Below are 15522 nucleotides of genomic sequence, written 5' to 3'. Positions count from 1 at the left end.
AGAATGCAGAAAGGCACCGATCGTCATCATGTGGCTCGAAATACCTACTTTGATTGTATCGTATCCAAAATGGCAAGTGAGTGATGTGGTTGCGCAATAAGGCCTTCGACTGGCACCACATTCCGCATTGAGTTTCCGGGAATGGTCGCCTGATCTCTTTGCTCTAGTACAAAAGTAGGAGAAATGCACGATGCAGAAGCTAACACCAGATTCTTCCCTTCTAAATCACCACAGCATGGCACCGGTAGCTATCAGCGAGGAAAGCGGCAATGCAACTATCGGCAGTGTTGCGGAGTTGAAGAAAGCTCAAGCCAATAAGCCAACAGAGGACACTCAGTTATTCAATCCCTTCTTCTCGCCCACTGTGGAGACCGAGAACGACGACTACCAATATGCCAAGTACAAGGTGAGTGACTTTGGATTTCGATCTCGCAGGCAAAGTCTGATGTTTCACCAAGCCCCAATTCCCTGTTGTGGAGTGGGAACCGCTCACAGAAATCGAGGTCACCGACCGCGGCCACTTTGCAGACCCAAGCAAGACTGCTCTCTTCAGTGCTGCACAGAAAGTGAAACACCTCACACCCGCCATTGGCACAGAACTCGTTGGTATCGACCTCCGCCAACTAACGAATCAGCAAAAGGACGAACTGTGAGTGTCATCTACACGACTGCAACTATATTTTAATGAGTTTATTTTGCCAGCGCCCTTCTTGTTGCGGAGAGAGGCGTTGTTTGTGAGTGAACCTGAATAGGCACAAACAGGTCTACTATTGGGATAACTAACACATCCCTGCGTAGTCTTCCGAGACCAGGAGCTCAGTATCCACGAGCAGCTCGACGTTGGTAGATACTTTGGACCCCTTCACAAGCATGCATCGACCCCCATCCCTCGAGAACCGGGACTTGAGGAGGTCCATGGTGAGTCGGATTGTTCAGAAAACCTATGTCTATTAATTTTATCTTTCAGTCGTTTACAATGACGCTGCACAACGTCCTGATGCTAGCGGGTTTTCGAAGATCGAGCTGTGGCACAGCGATGTGACATATGAGGTCCAACCGCCAAGTACCACGTCTTTGAAGGTGATTACTGGTCCCGAGTATGGCGGTGACACGCTCTGGAGCTCTGGGTAAGTAGCAAAAGATGGTCCGTCGTGCAAAGAAGTCATCCTGATGATCACGTACAGTTATGCTCTTTATTCCTCCCTCAGTCCAGGCATGCAGGTATACCTCGAGGGTCTTACGGCTCTGCACAGCGCCGTCGCGCAAGCGGATGGATATCGCGCAGCTGGCCTCCACGTCCGTCGCGAACCTGTCGAAAGCGTACATCCTGTCGTTCGCGTCCATCCAGTGACCGGCTGGAAGAGCGTTTATGTCAACCCTGGCTTTACTCTTCGCATACTCGGCGTTCCCAAACCCGAATCCGACACCATTCTCAATTTCTTGTTCCACCAGATCGCCGATAATGTCGACTTCCACGTGCGCTTCCACTGGGAGCCGAATTCAGTCGCATTTTGGGATAACAGGGTCAGTGCTGTTTCTACTCGACGAAGAGCGTAAGGTTTGAGCAGATAATAGATTGTGACTCACACCGCAACTTTCGATTTCTGGCCTCACACTCGCCATGCGCTCAGAGTTACGCCTCGTGGCGAGAAACCCGAGTCTGTTGAAGACTACGAGAGCCGGACAGGTAAAGTGGCGAAAGATCGCCAGATTGAGATCTGGAAGGAGCAGGGAGTTGAGATTCCACAGTCGAAGAAGGGTCTGTCTCGGGCACGCGGATATAATGACTGAGATGTTAGTCTATGCTTTGATTTGCAGAGTATGTTAAAAGTTCAAGCCACTGTGGCTGCTGGCCAGAGCGGGTGATCAGTCACGCAGGCGAAAGCGTTTAATCCAGACAACCTTGACAAATCGCCGCATAGAAACGTCGAGGCTCTGACTGATAGCATATTTTCTGTAGTACTACTTGTGAGTACTTCAACGCACCCTTCGCAACCAGTCTTTATTAGGTTCGAGCACCCCATCTACTGCTACAAAAGTCTATGGAGTTCTTGTCTCGAGAAACGCCCACTTTCAAGTTGGGTTCGACACCTGAATGCGTGTGTAAGATGCTCTGCAGGTGCACGGGGTAGTAGTGCTAGTAAAAATCACATTGGAGATAATTATAATAATTTGTCAACATCACGAACTTTCCTTATGTTCAAGTAGTCACGTGGGTAACCGTACTGGTTCGAAAATGAAATCTTACTTTGATTCGATCAAGGGGTTCCGGTGTCCACGTTCATTTTGCACTCAGGCTGTTCCACGCAATGCAACAATCAAGGGTCTTAAAGCTTGAGGCGCGATCAAATATTCGCCACCATCATGCTGATTTGGTGATACGACGGCTGAACGGTAGTATATCTGGCATGAGCGCTATCGTCATACACCACTGACATTCCCCACTCGCTCACCCATCCCTCGAACATGACCTACGTCTCAAATGATCCCAGTTACTGGCTGGATATCAATTTAAATGTTTTTCTCAGCTATTGGACAGGTTTGTTGCATCAAGATGTCCCAATCTAAAATTGATTTGCAGTTTCGCAGTTGCCGCGGGTGTCGTGGTGGTATACGACTGGGGTGAGCAGGACAGTGTTCGAAAATCGCTGATATTCTCACGATATTTCCAGTCTTAACACTCGGAAAAGAGGTACGTTCGATGTTATCGCCGCCGCAGCCAACTCGCTAAGAATGGTATCATAGATTGAACTCATCTGGGTGAGTGACAATAGTCCCATATCAGAAGAAAACAAGAGCATGCAATAAATTCGCGACAGAGACAACGCTGGTCTCTCATGACTGTGTTGTATTTGATTGTTCGTACTCGTGTTGTGCTTTAGCGTGTGGGCTGACTCCAAAATGTTCTAGATACGCTATATTGGAATACCGTATTCTGTGTATGTATCGAGATCAACAACTTTGCACTGTGCTAATAGCTCATCTCTGACAACTAGTGCCAATGTTCTGCGTATGTCTCATATGCGCTGTGTTCCATTTTTCTGACCGGCGGGACGCAGAAATTATGCCATCAGTATCGCTGACAGATGCAGTAAGTATTTTGCAACCATGTCATTCCCATCCGATCAATACGCTCATGTAGGGGTGAGTGAGATTCCAACCATTGAACTTGGCTCAACATAATGACTCGATAGGTGTGAGTCGGAGTCTTTGATACTAGTGCGAGGACGTTCACTAATTGGGGGTTTTAGGCAATATCACGAACTACGCCATAAATGGCACAAATGTGGCCTTGACTGCCATGTTGGGCGGTGAGTTAGCCAGGTGCAATACCTCTGCTATTAACCTGACTGATACACGATGCAAGTTATCATGATTGCTCGGTTGCATGCCATGTATCAGGGATCTAGAACGATGCTCATCTTTCTTGTTGTTATCTTCCTGGCTGTAAGCATCGCCTGTGGAGTAATCGCGGCAATAGCACTCAACGATGATGTAGCAGGTAAGCTTTACTTGTCGACTTGAAGAACACGGCTCATTGGACAGACACCAGAGGAGACCATACTCTCTGGCATATATATGTGTGGTTATGTATATGAAGTGGACAACCAGCTTCTGTTTTCGATGATTTGGATGCTCAACACTGTTTGGGAGGTCCTTGCACTGTGTCTTTCAGTCTGGGTTGCTATGAAACACTTCCGTGAGCTGCGACGACTCGGCCCATCGACAGGATCGACCATCGGGGACTGTTTCAGAGTGCTGATACAATCTCACGTTCTCTATTTTGCAAGGTGAGCTTGTGATGTAGATGTGGTTATAGTTTTCTGCTCAAGTTCCGCACATGTTAGCTTTGTCGGTGTCTCTTGCCTCGAGCTTACTAATCTCTCTCCTGAAATCTTGGTGCGCTGACCTGTTGCTGACATCTGCGTGCAATCACTGCTCATTATTTCTGTAGAATTCAAATTCTATTGGAACTCAGATACTCGGTGGTGCTCTTCACATTTCATCGGTCGTGCAGATGTTTGTGCTGGGACCACGCCTCATTCTCAGCGTTCGAGAATACCACGCCAAACTCGTGGCATCCTCCGACGCAGAAACTAGCATGAATTCGATTGTTTTCCAGGAGCATGTACATGTATCAACTAGCAGTACTGTGTAGGGAAATGCTTGCCGAGTGGTCTGCAGGGAGGAGAGATTTGGTAGGATCCGTCATGGTATATATTTAACATATTGTGTTTCGAAGTATATTTGAAAGATCTAGGCAAAGCTATTTACTAGGTTGTATCACTACTGGAACGAAGCACCCGCGCTTCACAAAATCATCTTCTCAGAATGACGACAAATACACTAGTGAGTGAGATAATTGACGGAGTTTGCTGCCGTGAGGCTCACAGTCCGACGCATTCCACAAAGTCGGGGCATTGTTGACTCAGAGATTCAAAGCATGGCTTTGGCAGCAACACGACCTGGAAAAAAACAGCGTATTGGCAGCCTTGCTACATAGTCAGCATATGTCAAAAAAGTACAGGCTCCACCAATTTCTGATTTACAGTGACGAAAATGTGAATTCTAATAGTACAAACTCCGCTCACTGGCACGTTCGGCAATGTTCGGCATCAACAACGTCACACCAGTAAGTACTCTTGTCATAAACTTCAACAATTTGGCTGCGAGTCGAGATCTGAGACCCCGCGTGTACCTCTTTCATATTATGTTTGGTGCGCGAATGGAAACACTTGACGGTATTATTTATTCACTGTGAACATTGATTCATCGCTGTGCTTTGGTATTGGCACGGGTAAGTATATCGTAGATTCATGTGTCCAACACTCGATGTCACTGATCTGCCCCAACACAGGATGGACCTCCATTGGAATTCCGGAGCCAAGACAGCCACTGCAACAGTCGAGCTTCTCAAACGACAGAATATCAACATCAAACCCCATGGGAAACACCTAACAATGTCTGTGCATTTGAAGCGCTCGGAGAACCACAAAAAGGGTGGATGTACGGTGCAACAACATTTTTATGGCAAGTCTTCTAGGTTATCGCGATTGCATCATCCAGGCTGAGTATTTCCATGCGAAGATAGAAAATGGGATGGTTACCGTGCGCTTCATCGCGTGAAGATGTGGTGCTATCTGCATGTTGCGACATGTGACTGTTTTGGATTTGTATCTTTGGCACCCTGTGTAGGTGGAATAATGATTCTAAAGCGACGATGTGTCTGTACGATGGCTATGCATGTGCAAGCATCCCACTACGGATGCGACTTTCGTAGCCTGCCCATGAATTTGCTGAGCATGATGAAGATCAAACAATGCCGTTCTTTGCTCATCTGATGGACCTTGCTTCTCGGTCGCAACCTTTACCGGTTCCTGCTCAAGTCGGCACTGCAAAACATCACTGAAATACAATGACCACCGACTGAGGCTGTACAATTAGAAATCAGGCTTTTTTGCCTGCTACAGGCTTCTCGTCTCACATGTGCGATTTCTCTTTCGACCTGTCATTTATATTTAGCAGGTATTAATCACACAGTATGAGTCACGATGTATCCGCCAGTGTAATGAATCACTGTCGCATCAAGCGCACGATCGGATCCACCGAATAGAGTGAGCTGTTGTGTTTCTTCTCTGACTTTTGCAGTATTACAGAATGCAACCTTGTTGCAGAAAGCAATTAGGGGAGCTGATAGCAAGTCTCGAGCTTGGCCAGCGAAGCTAAGAGAACACAGAGATGCTCATTGCAATCACATCACGGTTAGATCGATGGCCACATGGTTTCATACAGAACACCTCGACAATATGGCATTGGAAATAGGTTTGTCATATTACTGACCACTGTTGGTTGTCCGAGTAGTCACATGCGTACGTAATACTGGTTTGTAAATCAAATTCTACTTTGATTATCCGGGGCTTCTTTTTGTTTGATTTGGAACCGTTTCAGGGTCTTGGGGCGGGATCAAATATACATCTCCATTATGCTGATTTTGACGATGAAAATGCGAAACGGTGGTATATCTAGCACGAACGCTGTCGTTATACACCACTAACCTTCCCCACTCGCCCACATACATCCCTCGAACATGACCTACGTCTCAAATGATCCAAGTTGGTGGCCGACAATCAATTTCAATATTTTTGACAGCCATTGGGCAGGTTTGTCACATCAGGATGTCTAGATCTCACGTTGACATGCAGTTTCACAGTTGCCGCGGGCGTCGTGGTGGTATACGATTGGGGTGAGCAGGATAGCGTTCGAAAATCGTTGATATTCTCATGATATTTCCAGTCTTAACACTCGGACAAGAGGTATGTCTATGTTATCACCGGAGCAGTCAACTCGCTAAGAATGGTGTCCGAATAGATTGAGCTCATCTGGGTGAGTGACAAGAACCCCATATCGGGAGAAAACAAGAGCATGCAATGAATTCGCGACAGAGACAACGCTGGTCTCTCATGACTGTGTTATATTTGATTGTTCGTACTCGTGTTGTGCTGTAGTATGTGGGCAACTTGTGCTGACTCCAAAATGTCCTAGATACGCTATGTTGGAATACCGTTTTCTGTGTATGTGTTGAGATCAACAACTTTGCACTGTGCTAATAGCTCATCTCTGACAACTAGTGTCAATCTTCTGGGTATGTCTCATATGCGCTGTATTTCATTTTCTGACCGGCGAGACACAGAAACTATGCCATCGGTATCGCTGACAGATGCAGTGAGTATTCTGCAATCATCTCATTCCCATCCAATCAATACGCTCATATGCAGGGGTGAGTGAGATTCCAACCATTGAACTTTGCTCAACATAATGACTCAATAGGTGTAAGTCTGAGTTTTTAATACTAGTGCGAGGGCATTCACTAATGGCGAGCTTTTAGGCGCTGTCACGGACTATGCAATGGGTAGCACAAATGTGGCGTTGACTGCCATGTTGGGCGGTAAGTTACCCAGGTGCAATACCTCTGTGATATGGACCTGACTGACACACGATGCAAGTGATCATGATTGCTCGGTTGTATGCCATGTATCAGGGATCTACAAAGATGCTTATGTTCCTTGTTATTATCTTCCTGGCTGTAAACATCGCCTGCGGAGTGATCACGGCGATATCACTCAACGATACTGTAATTGGTAAGCTTTACTTGTTGACTTGAAGGACAAGGCTCATTAGGCGCACACCAGAGGAAGCGATACTCTCTGGCACATATATGTGCGGTTATGTATCTGAAGGGAACGACCAACTTCTTATTTCGATCATTTGGATGCTCAACGCTGTTTGGGAGGTCCTCTCACTGTGTCTTTCAGTCTGGATTGCTGTGAAACACTTCCGTGAGCTGCGACGACTCGACCCATCGACAGGATCGACAATCGGGGATTGTTTCAGAGTGCTGATACAATCTCACGTTCTTTATTTTGCAAGGTGAGCTTGTAATGTGAATGCGGTTATATTTTCTGCTCAAGTTCCGCACATGTTAGCTTTGTTGGCGTCTCTTGCCTCCAGCTTGCTATTCTCTCTCCAGCAATCTCGGTGAGCTGACCTGTTGCTGACATCTGCGTGTAACCACTGCTCATCATTTCTGTAGAATTCGGATTCTATTGGAGTTCTGATACTCTATGGCGTTCTTCAAATTTTATTGATCGTGCAGATGTTTGTGCTGGGACCACGCCTCATCCTGAGCGTTCGAGAACACAACGCCAAACTCGTGGCATACTCCGACGCAGAAACTAGCATGAATACGATTATTTTCCAGGAACATGTACATGTATCAACTAGCAGTACTATGTAGGGAAATGCTTGCCGAGTGGTCTGCAGGGAGGAGAAATAGGATCCGTTATGGTATTTATTTAACATATTGTGTTTCGAAGTATATTTGAAAGATCTAGGCAAAGCTATTTATTCTTGTATCACTACTGAAACGAAGCACTCGCGCTTCACAAAGTCATCTTCTCAGACCAATGACGACAAAGACAACACTAGTGAGATAATCGATGAAGTTTGCTGCCGGCAGAATGTGAGGCTCAAATTTGGGCAATGTTGACTCAGAGATTCAGAACATGACTTTGGCAGCAACAAGACCTGGAAAAAGTAGTGCATTGGCAGCCTTGCTACGTAGCCAGCATTCAAAGGCTCCAACAGTTTCTGATTTACAGAGTGACGAAAATGTGAATAGTACAGCTACATTATAAATTCCGCTCACTGGCAGGTTCGGCAACGTTCGGCATCAACTGTAGCTGACCGTCTGTATCGATAGACTCATATTCCGGTATCAATGCAAGTCACACAAATACTTTATGACTTGATCAAGCTACCACTAGCGTTCGAACACATTCTTTAGAACTTCCAGAATGCTGAACTTTAAATCAAGTAAGTGCAGAACTTCGTCATGTAAATAATGTTCAAATCAGTCTGGAATTGCAGAATCACGCGCTTCTCAGTGACAGTATATAATATTACTCGCTAAACAGGTTCTGCAGTGAAATCCTACAGGCCATTTCTTATCGCCAGACTTCCGCTGCAGCTACTTACTACTAACCAACACTCATTTCCTGCATAGATGAACTTCATGGAACTCGAATGTTCTAAAAAAGTCATCCCGATGATCACCGACAGTTATGCTCTTTATTCCTCCCTTAGTCCTGGCATGCAGGTGTACCTTGAGGGTCTTACAGCTCTGCACAGCGTGGTCGCGCAAGCGGATGGATCTCGCGCAGCTGGCCTCTACGTCCGTCGCGAACCTGTCGAAAGCGTGCATCCTGTCGTTTATGTCAACCCTGGCTTTACTCTTCGCATACTCGGCGTCCCCAAACCCGAATCCGACACCATTCTCAATTTCTTGTTCCACCAGATCGCCGATAATGTTGACTTTCACGTACGCTTCCACTGGGAGCCGAATTCAGTCGCGGTCTGGGATAATAGAGTCAGTGCTGTTTCTACTCGATGAAGAGCGTAAAGTTTGACTAGGTGATAGATTGTGACTCACACCGCAACTTTCGATTTCTGGCCTCACACTCGCCACGCGCTCAGAGTCACGCCTCGTGGCGAGAAACCTGAGTCTGTTGAAGACCACGAGAGCCGTACAGGCAAAGTGGCGAAAGATCGCCAGATTGAGATCTGGAAGGAGCAGGGAATCGAGATTCCACAGTCGAAGAAGGGTCTGTCTCGGGCACGCGGATATAATGACTGAGATGTTAGTCTATGATTTGATTTGGAGAGTATGACAGAAGTTCAAGCCACTGTGGCTGACAGAGTGGGTGATCAGTCGCGCATCAAAAGCCTTTGATCCAACCACTTATTTACCTAGTGTCATGTTCGTTCCTCGTTCATTTTTATTGGCTACGCGTTGAGGAAAGTGAGGACATCGAGTTGTATTGCGTGCCGACTCCCACAAAGTCGTAAATTTTGAATTCATTATACACGTTTCCTGGTTATATAAAATGCTCCCCAGTTCAAGGTGTAGCGCTACAGGGCGGGACTCCATCACGAATGTACTTATCGGGAAGCCCGGCCATCGATCAATACATTGTATAGGCAATGTTACAAAAATGAAAAGATGGCATTGACGATAATTACGCTACACCGGCGTAACAAACCGTAGTGTGTAAAATGCTCTGCAGGTGCACGGGGTATTAGTACTAGTTAGTGCTAGTAAAAATTCGTAGTGTACAAAGTCCAACTGAGTACTAGCAGTTGGTTCATTTTTCGACTTTCGGCAAACACCGAAGGTACTTGGTGCAACAAATATTGTACTAATTGAGTTAGCAGTAGCTTTAGATCGAAGACTACCATCAACCATGTTCACCGGTTCACTGATGCATGGATGATACTTCACCTGATCAAGGGTCCTGAGGTGAGATCAAATTTCCATCTTCATCAGCCTAATTTTAGTGATACAAGGGCCGAACGGTGGTATATCTAGCACATACGCTATCGTCATACACCAATGACATTCCCCACTCGCTCGCCCATCCCTCAAACATGACCTTCATCTCAAATGATCCCAGTTGGTGGCCGCAGATCAATTTGAATATTATTTCCAGCTATTGGATATGTTCGTCGCATCATGATGAGTCTCGATCTAACATTGACTGGCCGTTTCGCAGTTGCTGCCTGCGTTGTGGTAGTATATGATTGGGGTGAGCAGGCCAGTATTCGAAAATCACTCATATTCTCATGATATTTCCAGTCTTAACACTCGGACAAGAGGTATGTCTATGTTATCACCGGAGCAGTCAACTCGCTAAGAATGGTGTCCGAATAGATTGAGCTCATCTGGGTGAGTGACAAGAACCCCATATCGGGAGAAAACAAGAGCATGCAATGAATTCGTGACAGAGACAACGCTGGTCTCTCATGACTGTGTTGTATTTGATTGTTCGTACTCGTGTTGTGCTTTAGCATGTGGGCAACTTGTGCTGACTCTAAAATGTTCTAGATACGCTATGTTGGAATACCGTTTTCTGTGTATGTGTCAAGGCAAAAAACATGGGAACTATGCTAATGGGTCATCTCTGACAATTAGTACCAATGCTTTGGGTATGTCTCATATGTGCTGTGTTTCATTCTTCTGACTAACGGCACATAGAAAGTATGCCATCAGTCTTGCTGACAGATGCAGTGAGTGTTCTACAATCATCTCATTCCTATCCAACGAATACACTCATATGTAGGGGTAAGTGAGTTTCTGATCATTGAACTTGGCTCAACATAATGATTCAATAGGTGTAAGTCGGAGTCTTTGATACTAGTGCGAGTGTGTTCACTAATTGGGAGTTTGAGGCGCTATCACGTACTACGCATCGAATGGCACAAATGTGGCCTTGACCGCCATGTTAGGCGGTAAGTTGCCGAGGTGACATACCTCTGTGATATTGACCTGACTGACACACGACGCAAGTCATCATGATTGCTCGGTTGCATGCCATGTATCAGGGATCTAGAAAGATGCTTATATTCCTTGTTATTATCTTCCTGGCTGTAAACATCGCCTGCGGAGTAATCGCGGTAATAGGACTCAACGATACTGCACTGGGTAAGATTTACTTGTTGCCTTGACGAACACAGCTCATTGGACAAACACCAGAGGAGTTCATAGTCTCTGGCACGTATATGTGCTATTATGAATCTGACGGGGTCGTCCAGCTTATGCTTTCAATGGTATGGATGCTCAACACTGTTTGGGAGGTCCTCGCACTGTCTCTTTCAGTTTGGATTGCTGTGAAACACTTCCGTGAGCTGCGACGACTTGACCCGTCGACAGGATCGACAATTGGAGACTGTTTCACAGTGCTGATACAATCTCACATTCTTTATTTTGCAAGGTGAGCTTATAATGTGGACGCGGTTATCTTTTCCTGCTCAAGTTCCACACATGTTAGCTTTCTTAGTGTCTCTTGCCTCCAGCTCGCTAGAGATCTCTCCCCAGAAATTTGGGTGCGCTGACCCGTTGCCAATATCTGCGTGCAACCACTGCTCATCAATTTTGTAGGGTTCAAATTCTATTGGAGCTATGATAGTTGAAGGAGCTCTTGACATTTTATGGGCTGTGCAGAAGTTTGTGCTGGGACCACGCCTCATCCTTAGCGTTCGAGAACACCACGCCAAACTCGTGGCATACTCCGACACAGAAACTAGCATGAGTTCGATTGTATTCCAGGAGCATGTACATGTATCGACTGGCAGTACTGTGTAGGGAAATGCTTGCCGAATGGTCTGTGGGGAGGAGAAATTTGGTCGACGATCCGTTGCAATATTTATTTGACATAATGATATAGTATATTTGAAAAGTTTAGGCAACGCTATTTCTTGTTGGTAAAGTGCCTTGACAGCTGATTCTGCACATTGGTGTTCCACTGTCTGGACATATAGATACTGCGAGTTGTGAAGCCAGATGGCTGATAACTCATCAGTGCTCAGATGCGATTTCCTCCATCTGATGAGCCAAGGAGAATGAAAGGAATGAATGTAAACTCATGGGTTGAATGTATGTCTTTCTTGCAAATGAGCATGACAAGGATATGGGGTCCACTGAGTGGAAAGTGGAAAATCATAGAATGTGAGAAGGCCTCGAGCGTACCTATGAAACTACTGATCAGTTGCTAGTCGTTTCAGATAATTTCAGCTTACCATTAGTTCAAGCGCAGATGCTTGGTTCCAGCAGTGATACAACAAGAAATAGGTTTGCCTGGACCTTTCAAATATACTTCGAAACACCATATGTTAAATAAATACCACGACGAATCCTCCACCAAATGTCTCCTCCCTGCAGACCACTCGGCATGCATTTTCCCTATACAGTACTGCTAGTTGATACATGTACATGCTCCTGGAAAACAATCGAATTCATGTTAATTTCTGCGTCAGAGAATGCCATGAGTTTGGCATGGCATTCTCGAACGCTCAGGATGAGACGAGGTCCCAGCACAAACATCTGCACGACCAATAAAATTTGAAGAGTACTAAGGAGCATCTGAGATCCAATAGAATTTGAATTCTATAGAACTGATGAGCAGTGGTTGCACGCAGATATCAGCAACAGGTCAGCGCACCAAGATGACTGGGGAGGTAAAAGCAAGCTGAAGGCAAGAGACACCAACAAAGCTAACATGTGTGGAACTTGAGCAGAAAAATATAACCGCGTTCACATTACAAGCTCACCTTGCAAAATAAAGAACGTGAGATTGTATGAGCACTCTGAAACAGGCCCCGATGGTCGATCCTGTCGATGAGCCAAGTCGTCGCAGCTCACGGAAGTGTTTCACAGCAACCCAGACTGAAAGGCACAGTGCGAGGACCTCCCAAACAGTGTTGAGCATCCAAAACATTGAATACAGAAGCTGGTTGTTCCCTTCAGATGCATAACCGCACATATGTGTGCCAGAGAGTATCAACTCCTCTGGTGTTTGTCCAATGAGCTGTGTTCGTCAAGTTAACAAGTAAAACTTACCTGCTACAGTATCGTTGAGTCCTATTGCCACGATTACTCTACAGGCGATGTTTACAGCCAGGAAGATAATAACAAGGAACATAAGAATTGTTCTAGATCCCTGATACATGGCATGCAACTGAGCAATCATGATGACTTGCATCGTGTGTCAGTCATGTCAATATTGCAGAGGTATTGCACCTGTGCAACTTACCGCCTAACATGGCAGTCAAAGCCGCATTTGTCCCAATTGTTACGTAGTATGTGAAAGCGCCTGAAACTCCCAATTAGTGAACGCTCTCGCACTAGTATCAAAGACTCCGACTTACACCTATCGAGTCGTTATGCTGAGTCAAGTTCAATGGTTGGAATCTCACTCACCCCTACATATGAGTGTATTGATTGGATGGGAATGAAATGGCTGCAGAATACTTACTGCATCTGTCAGCGATAGCGATAGCGATGGCATAGTTCCTGTGTCTCGCCGGTCAGAAAAATGGAACACAGTGCATATGAGACATACGCAGAACACTGGCACTAGTTGTCAGAGATGACCCATTAGCACAGTGCAAAGTTATTGGTCTCGACACATACACAGAAAACGGTATTCCCATATAGCGTATCTAGAATATTGTGGAGTCAGCACAAGTTGCCCATACGCTAAAGCACAACGAGTACAGACAATCAAATACAGCACAGTCATGAGAGACCAGCGTTGTCTCTGTCGCAAATTCATTGCATGCTCTTGGTTTCTTCTGATACGGGACTCTTATCACTCACCCATATGAGTTCAATCTGTGACACTATTTCTGGCGAGTTGGCTGCTACGGTGATGACATTGACGTACCTCTTGTCCGAGTGTTAAGACTTGAAATATCATGAGAATGTCAGCGATTTTCGAACACTGTCCTGCTCACCCCAATCGTATACCACCACGACGCCGGCGGCACCTGCAAAACCCCAAGTCAACGTTGGATCTAGACATCATTATGCGACAGACCTTCCCAATAGCTGACAAAAATATGGAAACTGATATGCGGCCAGTAACTGGGATCATTTGAGATATAGGTCATGTTCGAGGGATGGGTGTGAGCGAGTTGAGAATGTTAGTGGTGTATAATGAAAGTGTTCGTGCTAGATATACCACCGTTCAGCGTTTCTATCTCCAAAATCAGTATAATGGAGAAGTATATTTGATCCTGCCTCAAGACCCTTGATCGGGTGAAACGGTTCGAAATAAAACAAAAAGCCCTGGATAATCAAAGTAGAATTTGATTTACAAACCAGTTTACGCATGCGACTACTCGGACACCAGAAAAATTCCAGTGGTTAGTGATATCGCAAACTTATTTCCAATGCCATTTTCGAGGTGTCACATAAGAAACCATGTGGCCATCGATCTAACCGTGATGTGAATGCAATGAGCATCTGTGTTCTCTTAGCTTCGCTGGTCAAGCTCGAGACTTGCTATCAGCTCCCCTGATTGCTTTCTGTAACAAAGTCGCATTCTGTAGCATGGCAAAAGTCAGAGAAGAAACACAACAGCGCACGCTATTCGGTGGATCTGATCGTGCACTTGATGTGACGGTGATTCTTTGCACTGGCGGATACATCGTGACTCATGCTGTATCATTGATACCTGTGAAATGTAAGACGGATACATACTAGGTCGAAAGAGGAATCGCACATGGGAGACGAAAAGCCTGCAACAGGCAAAAAGCCCGATTTCTGATTATACAGCCTCGGTCGGTTGCCATTGTATTTCAGGGATGTTTTGCAGTGCCGACTTGAGCAGGAGCCGGTAAAGGTTGCGAGCTAAAAGCGAGATCCATCAGATGAACCAAGAACACCATTGTCTGACCTTCATGATGCTCAGCAAATTCATGGGCAGGCTATGAAAGTTGCATGGTAGTCGGATGCTTGCACATGCATAACCATCGTACAAACACATCGTTGCTTCAGAATCCTTATTCCACCTTCATGAGGTGCCAGCAATCCAAATCCGAAGTAGTCACATGTCGTAACATACAGATAGGATCGCACCTTCACGCGATGAATCGCACAGTAACCATTCCATTCTCCATCTTGGCATGGAAATACCCAGCCTGGATGATGCAATCGCCATAACCTAGAAGACTTGCCATAAAAATGTTGCTGCACCGTATATCCTCCCGTTTGGTGGTTCACCGAGCACTTCAAATGCACAGGTGTTTCCCATCGGGTTTGACGTTGACATTCTGTCGTTCGAGAAGATCGACTGTTGCAATGGCTGTCTTGGCTCCGTAATTCCAGTGTAGGTCCATCCTGTGTTGGGGCAGACCAGTGGCATCTAAGAAGTAAAGTACGATGGTTTTCGGAAATGCACGGGCGCTCGCATGGCTTTCGCCTATTTCGCCTATTTCGCTAAAGGCCACATGGGAACGCTGTAGAAACAACAATACAGAGAGGAACAAACAAAGCTCCTGACTGTATCTGTAAATGTTGTAAGGTCGCGCGTTGCCTAGTCTGCTATACTTGAGACGACAAGTGCGTTCGACCCTAAAGGGGAAGCGAGTGCAGCAAGGATCTGGTAGTAGGCGCTACTGGTCGGC

At 45.8% G+C, this 15522-nt stretch overlaps 7 protein-coding genes across 7 annotated transcripts; 5 read left to right on the top strand and 2 right to left on the bottom strand.

Moving 5' to 3' along the window:
• Nucleotides 1–235: 235 nt before the first annotated feature.
• HD556DRAFT_1231995 (uncharacterized protein) lies at nucleotides 236–1791 on the top strand (the record flags this gene model as incomplete). The annotated part of the gene is made up of 7 exons (XM_041297478.1): nucleotides 236–406; nucleotides 459–649; nucleotides 703–734; nucleotides 799–918; nucleotides 968–1127; nucleotides 1185–1524; nucleotides 1576–1791. 7 exons carry the CDS (start codon nucleotides 236–238, stop codon nucleotides 1789–1791), a joined length of 1230 nt encoding a protein of 409 aa, XP_041163474.1.
• Nucleotides 1792–2262: 471 nt separating this feature from the next.
• Nucleotides 2263–4529, top strand: HD556DRAFT_1460351 (uncharacterized protein). Its single transcript, XM_041308223.1, has 12 exons — nucleotides 2263–2539; nucleotides 2590–2622; nucleotides 2673–2692; nucleotides 2746–2760; nucleotides 2820–2858; nucleotides 2911–2939; nucleotides 2997–3010; nucleotides 3252–3311; nucleotides 3368–3502; nucleotides 3554–3791; nucleotides 3849–3900; nucleotides 3956–4529. Exons 1-12 carry the CDS (start codon nucleotides 2467–2469, stop codon nucleotides 4157–4159), a joined length of 912 nt encoding a protein of 303 aa, XP_041163473.1. The 5' UTR covers nucleotides 2263–2466; the 3' UTR covers nucleotides 4160–4529.
• Nucleotides 4530–5933: 1404 nt separating this feature from the next.
• Nucleotides 5934–7962, top strand: HD556DRAFT_161374 (uncharacterized protein). Its single transcript, XM_041309762.1, has 13 exons — nucleotides 5934–6161; nucleotides 6212–6244; nucleotides 6295–6314; nucleotides 6370–6384; nucleotides 6444–6482; nucleotides 6544–6572; nucleotides 6630–6643; nucleotides 6692–6782; nucleotides 6915–6946; nucleotides 7005–7139; nucleotides 7191–7428; nucleotides 7485–7536; nucleotides 7592–7962. Exons 1-13 carry the CDS (start codon nucleotides 6089–6091, stop codon nucleotides 7793–7795), a joined length of 975 nt encoding a protein of 324 aa, XP_041163472.1. The 5' UTR covers nucleotides 5934–6088; the 3' UTR covers nucleotides 7796–7962.
• Nucleotides 7963–8247: 285 nt separating this feature from the next.
• HD556DRAFT_1348997 (uncharacterized protein) lies at nucleotides 8248–9559 on the top strand (the record flags this gene model as incomplete). The annotated part of the gene is made up of 3 exons (XM_041302331.1): nucleotides 8248–8373; nucleotides 8428–8926; nucleotides 8978–9559. Coding segments are annotated over exons 2-3 (575 nt in total), but the record flags the coding sequence as incomplete, so codon positions are not given.
• Nucleotides 9560–10072: 513 nt separating this feature from the next.
• HD556DRAFT_1439993 (uncharacterized protein) lies at nucleotides 10073–11698 on the top strand (the record flags this gene model as incomplete). Its single annotated transcript, XM_041306034.1, has 12 exons — nucleotides 10073–10142; nucleotides 10193–10212; nucleotides 10268–10282; nucleotides 10342–10380; nucleotides 10442–10470; nucleotides 10529–10542; nucleotides 10592–10678; nucleotides 10786–10845; nucleotides 10904–11038; nucleotides 11090–11327; nucleotides 11385–11439; nucleotides 11495–11698. 12 exons carry the CDS (start codon nucleotides 10073–10075, stop codon nucleotides 11696–11698), a joined length of 966 nt encoding a protein of 321 aa, XP_041163470.1.
• A 907-nt stretch (nucleotides 11699–12605) lies between these two features.
• HD556DRAFT_1348955 (uncharacterized protein) lies at nucleotides 12606–13087 on the bottom strand. The gene is made up of 2 exons (XM_041302330.1): nucleotides 12945–13087; nucleotides 12606–12902 (listed from the first exon to the last, which is right to left on the bottom strand). The coding sequence occupies exons 1-2, from the start codon at nucleotides 13080–13082 to the stop codon at nucleotides 12660–12662; spliced, it is 381 nt and encodes a 126-aa protein (XP_041163469.1). The 5' UTR covers nucleotides 13083–13087; the 3' UTR covers nucleotides 12606–12659.
• Nucleotides 13054–13708, bottom strand: HD556DRAFT_1348935 (uncharacterized protein; the record flags this gene model as incomplete). Its single annotated transcript, XM_041302329.1, has 5 exons — nucleotides 13614–13708; nucleotides 13497–13554; nucleotides 13313–13462; nucleotides 13138–13194; nucleotides 13054–13085 (listed from the first exon to the last, which is right to left on the bottom strand). Coding segments are annotated over exons 1-3 (262 nt in total), but the record flags the coding sequence as incomplete, so codon positions are not given.
• Nucleotides 13709–15522: the final 1814 nt, after the last annotated feature.

This window comes from Suillus plorans (genome assembly GCF_016647745.1).
Source record: "Suillus plorans strain S12 chromosome Unknown HD556scaffold_12, whole genome shotgun sequence".
In the NCBI taxonomy this organism is placed as follows: domain Eukaryota; kingdom Fungi; phylum Basidiomycota; class Agaricomycetes; order Boletales; family Suillaceae; genus Suillus; species Suillus plorans.
This window is presented reverse-complemented; position numbering and strand designations above follow the sequence as displayed.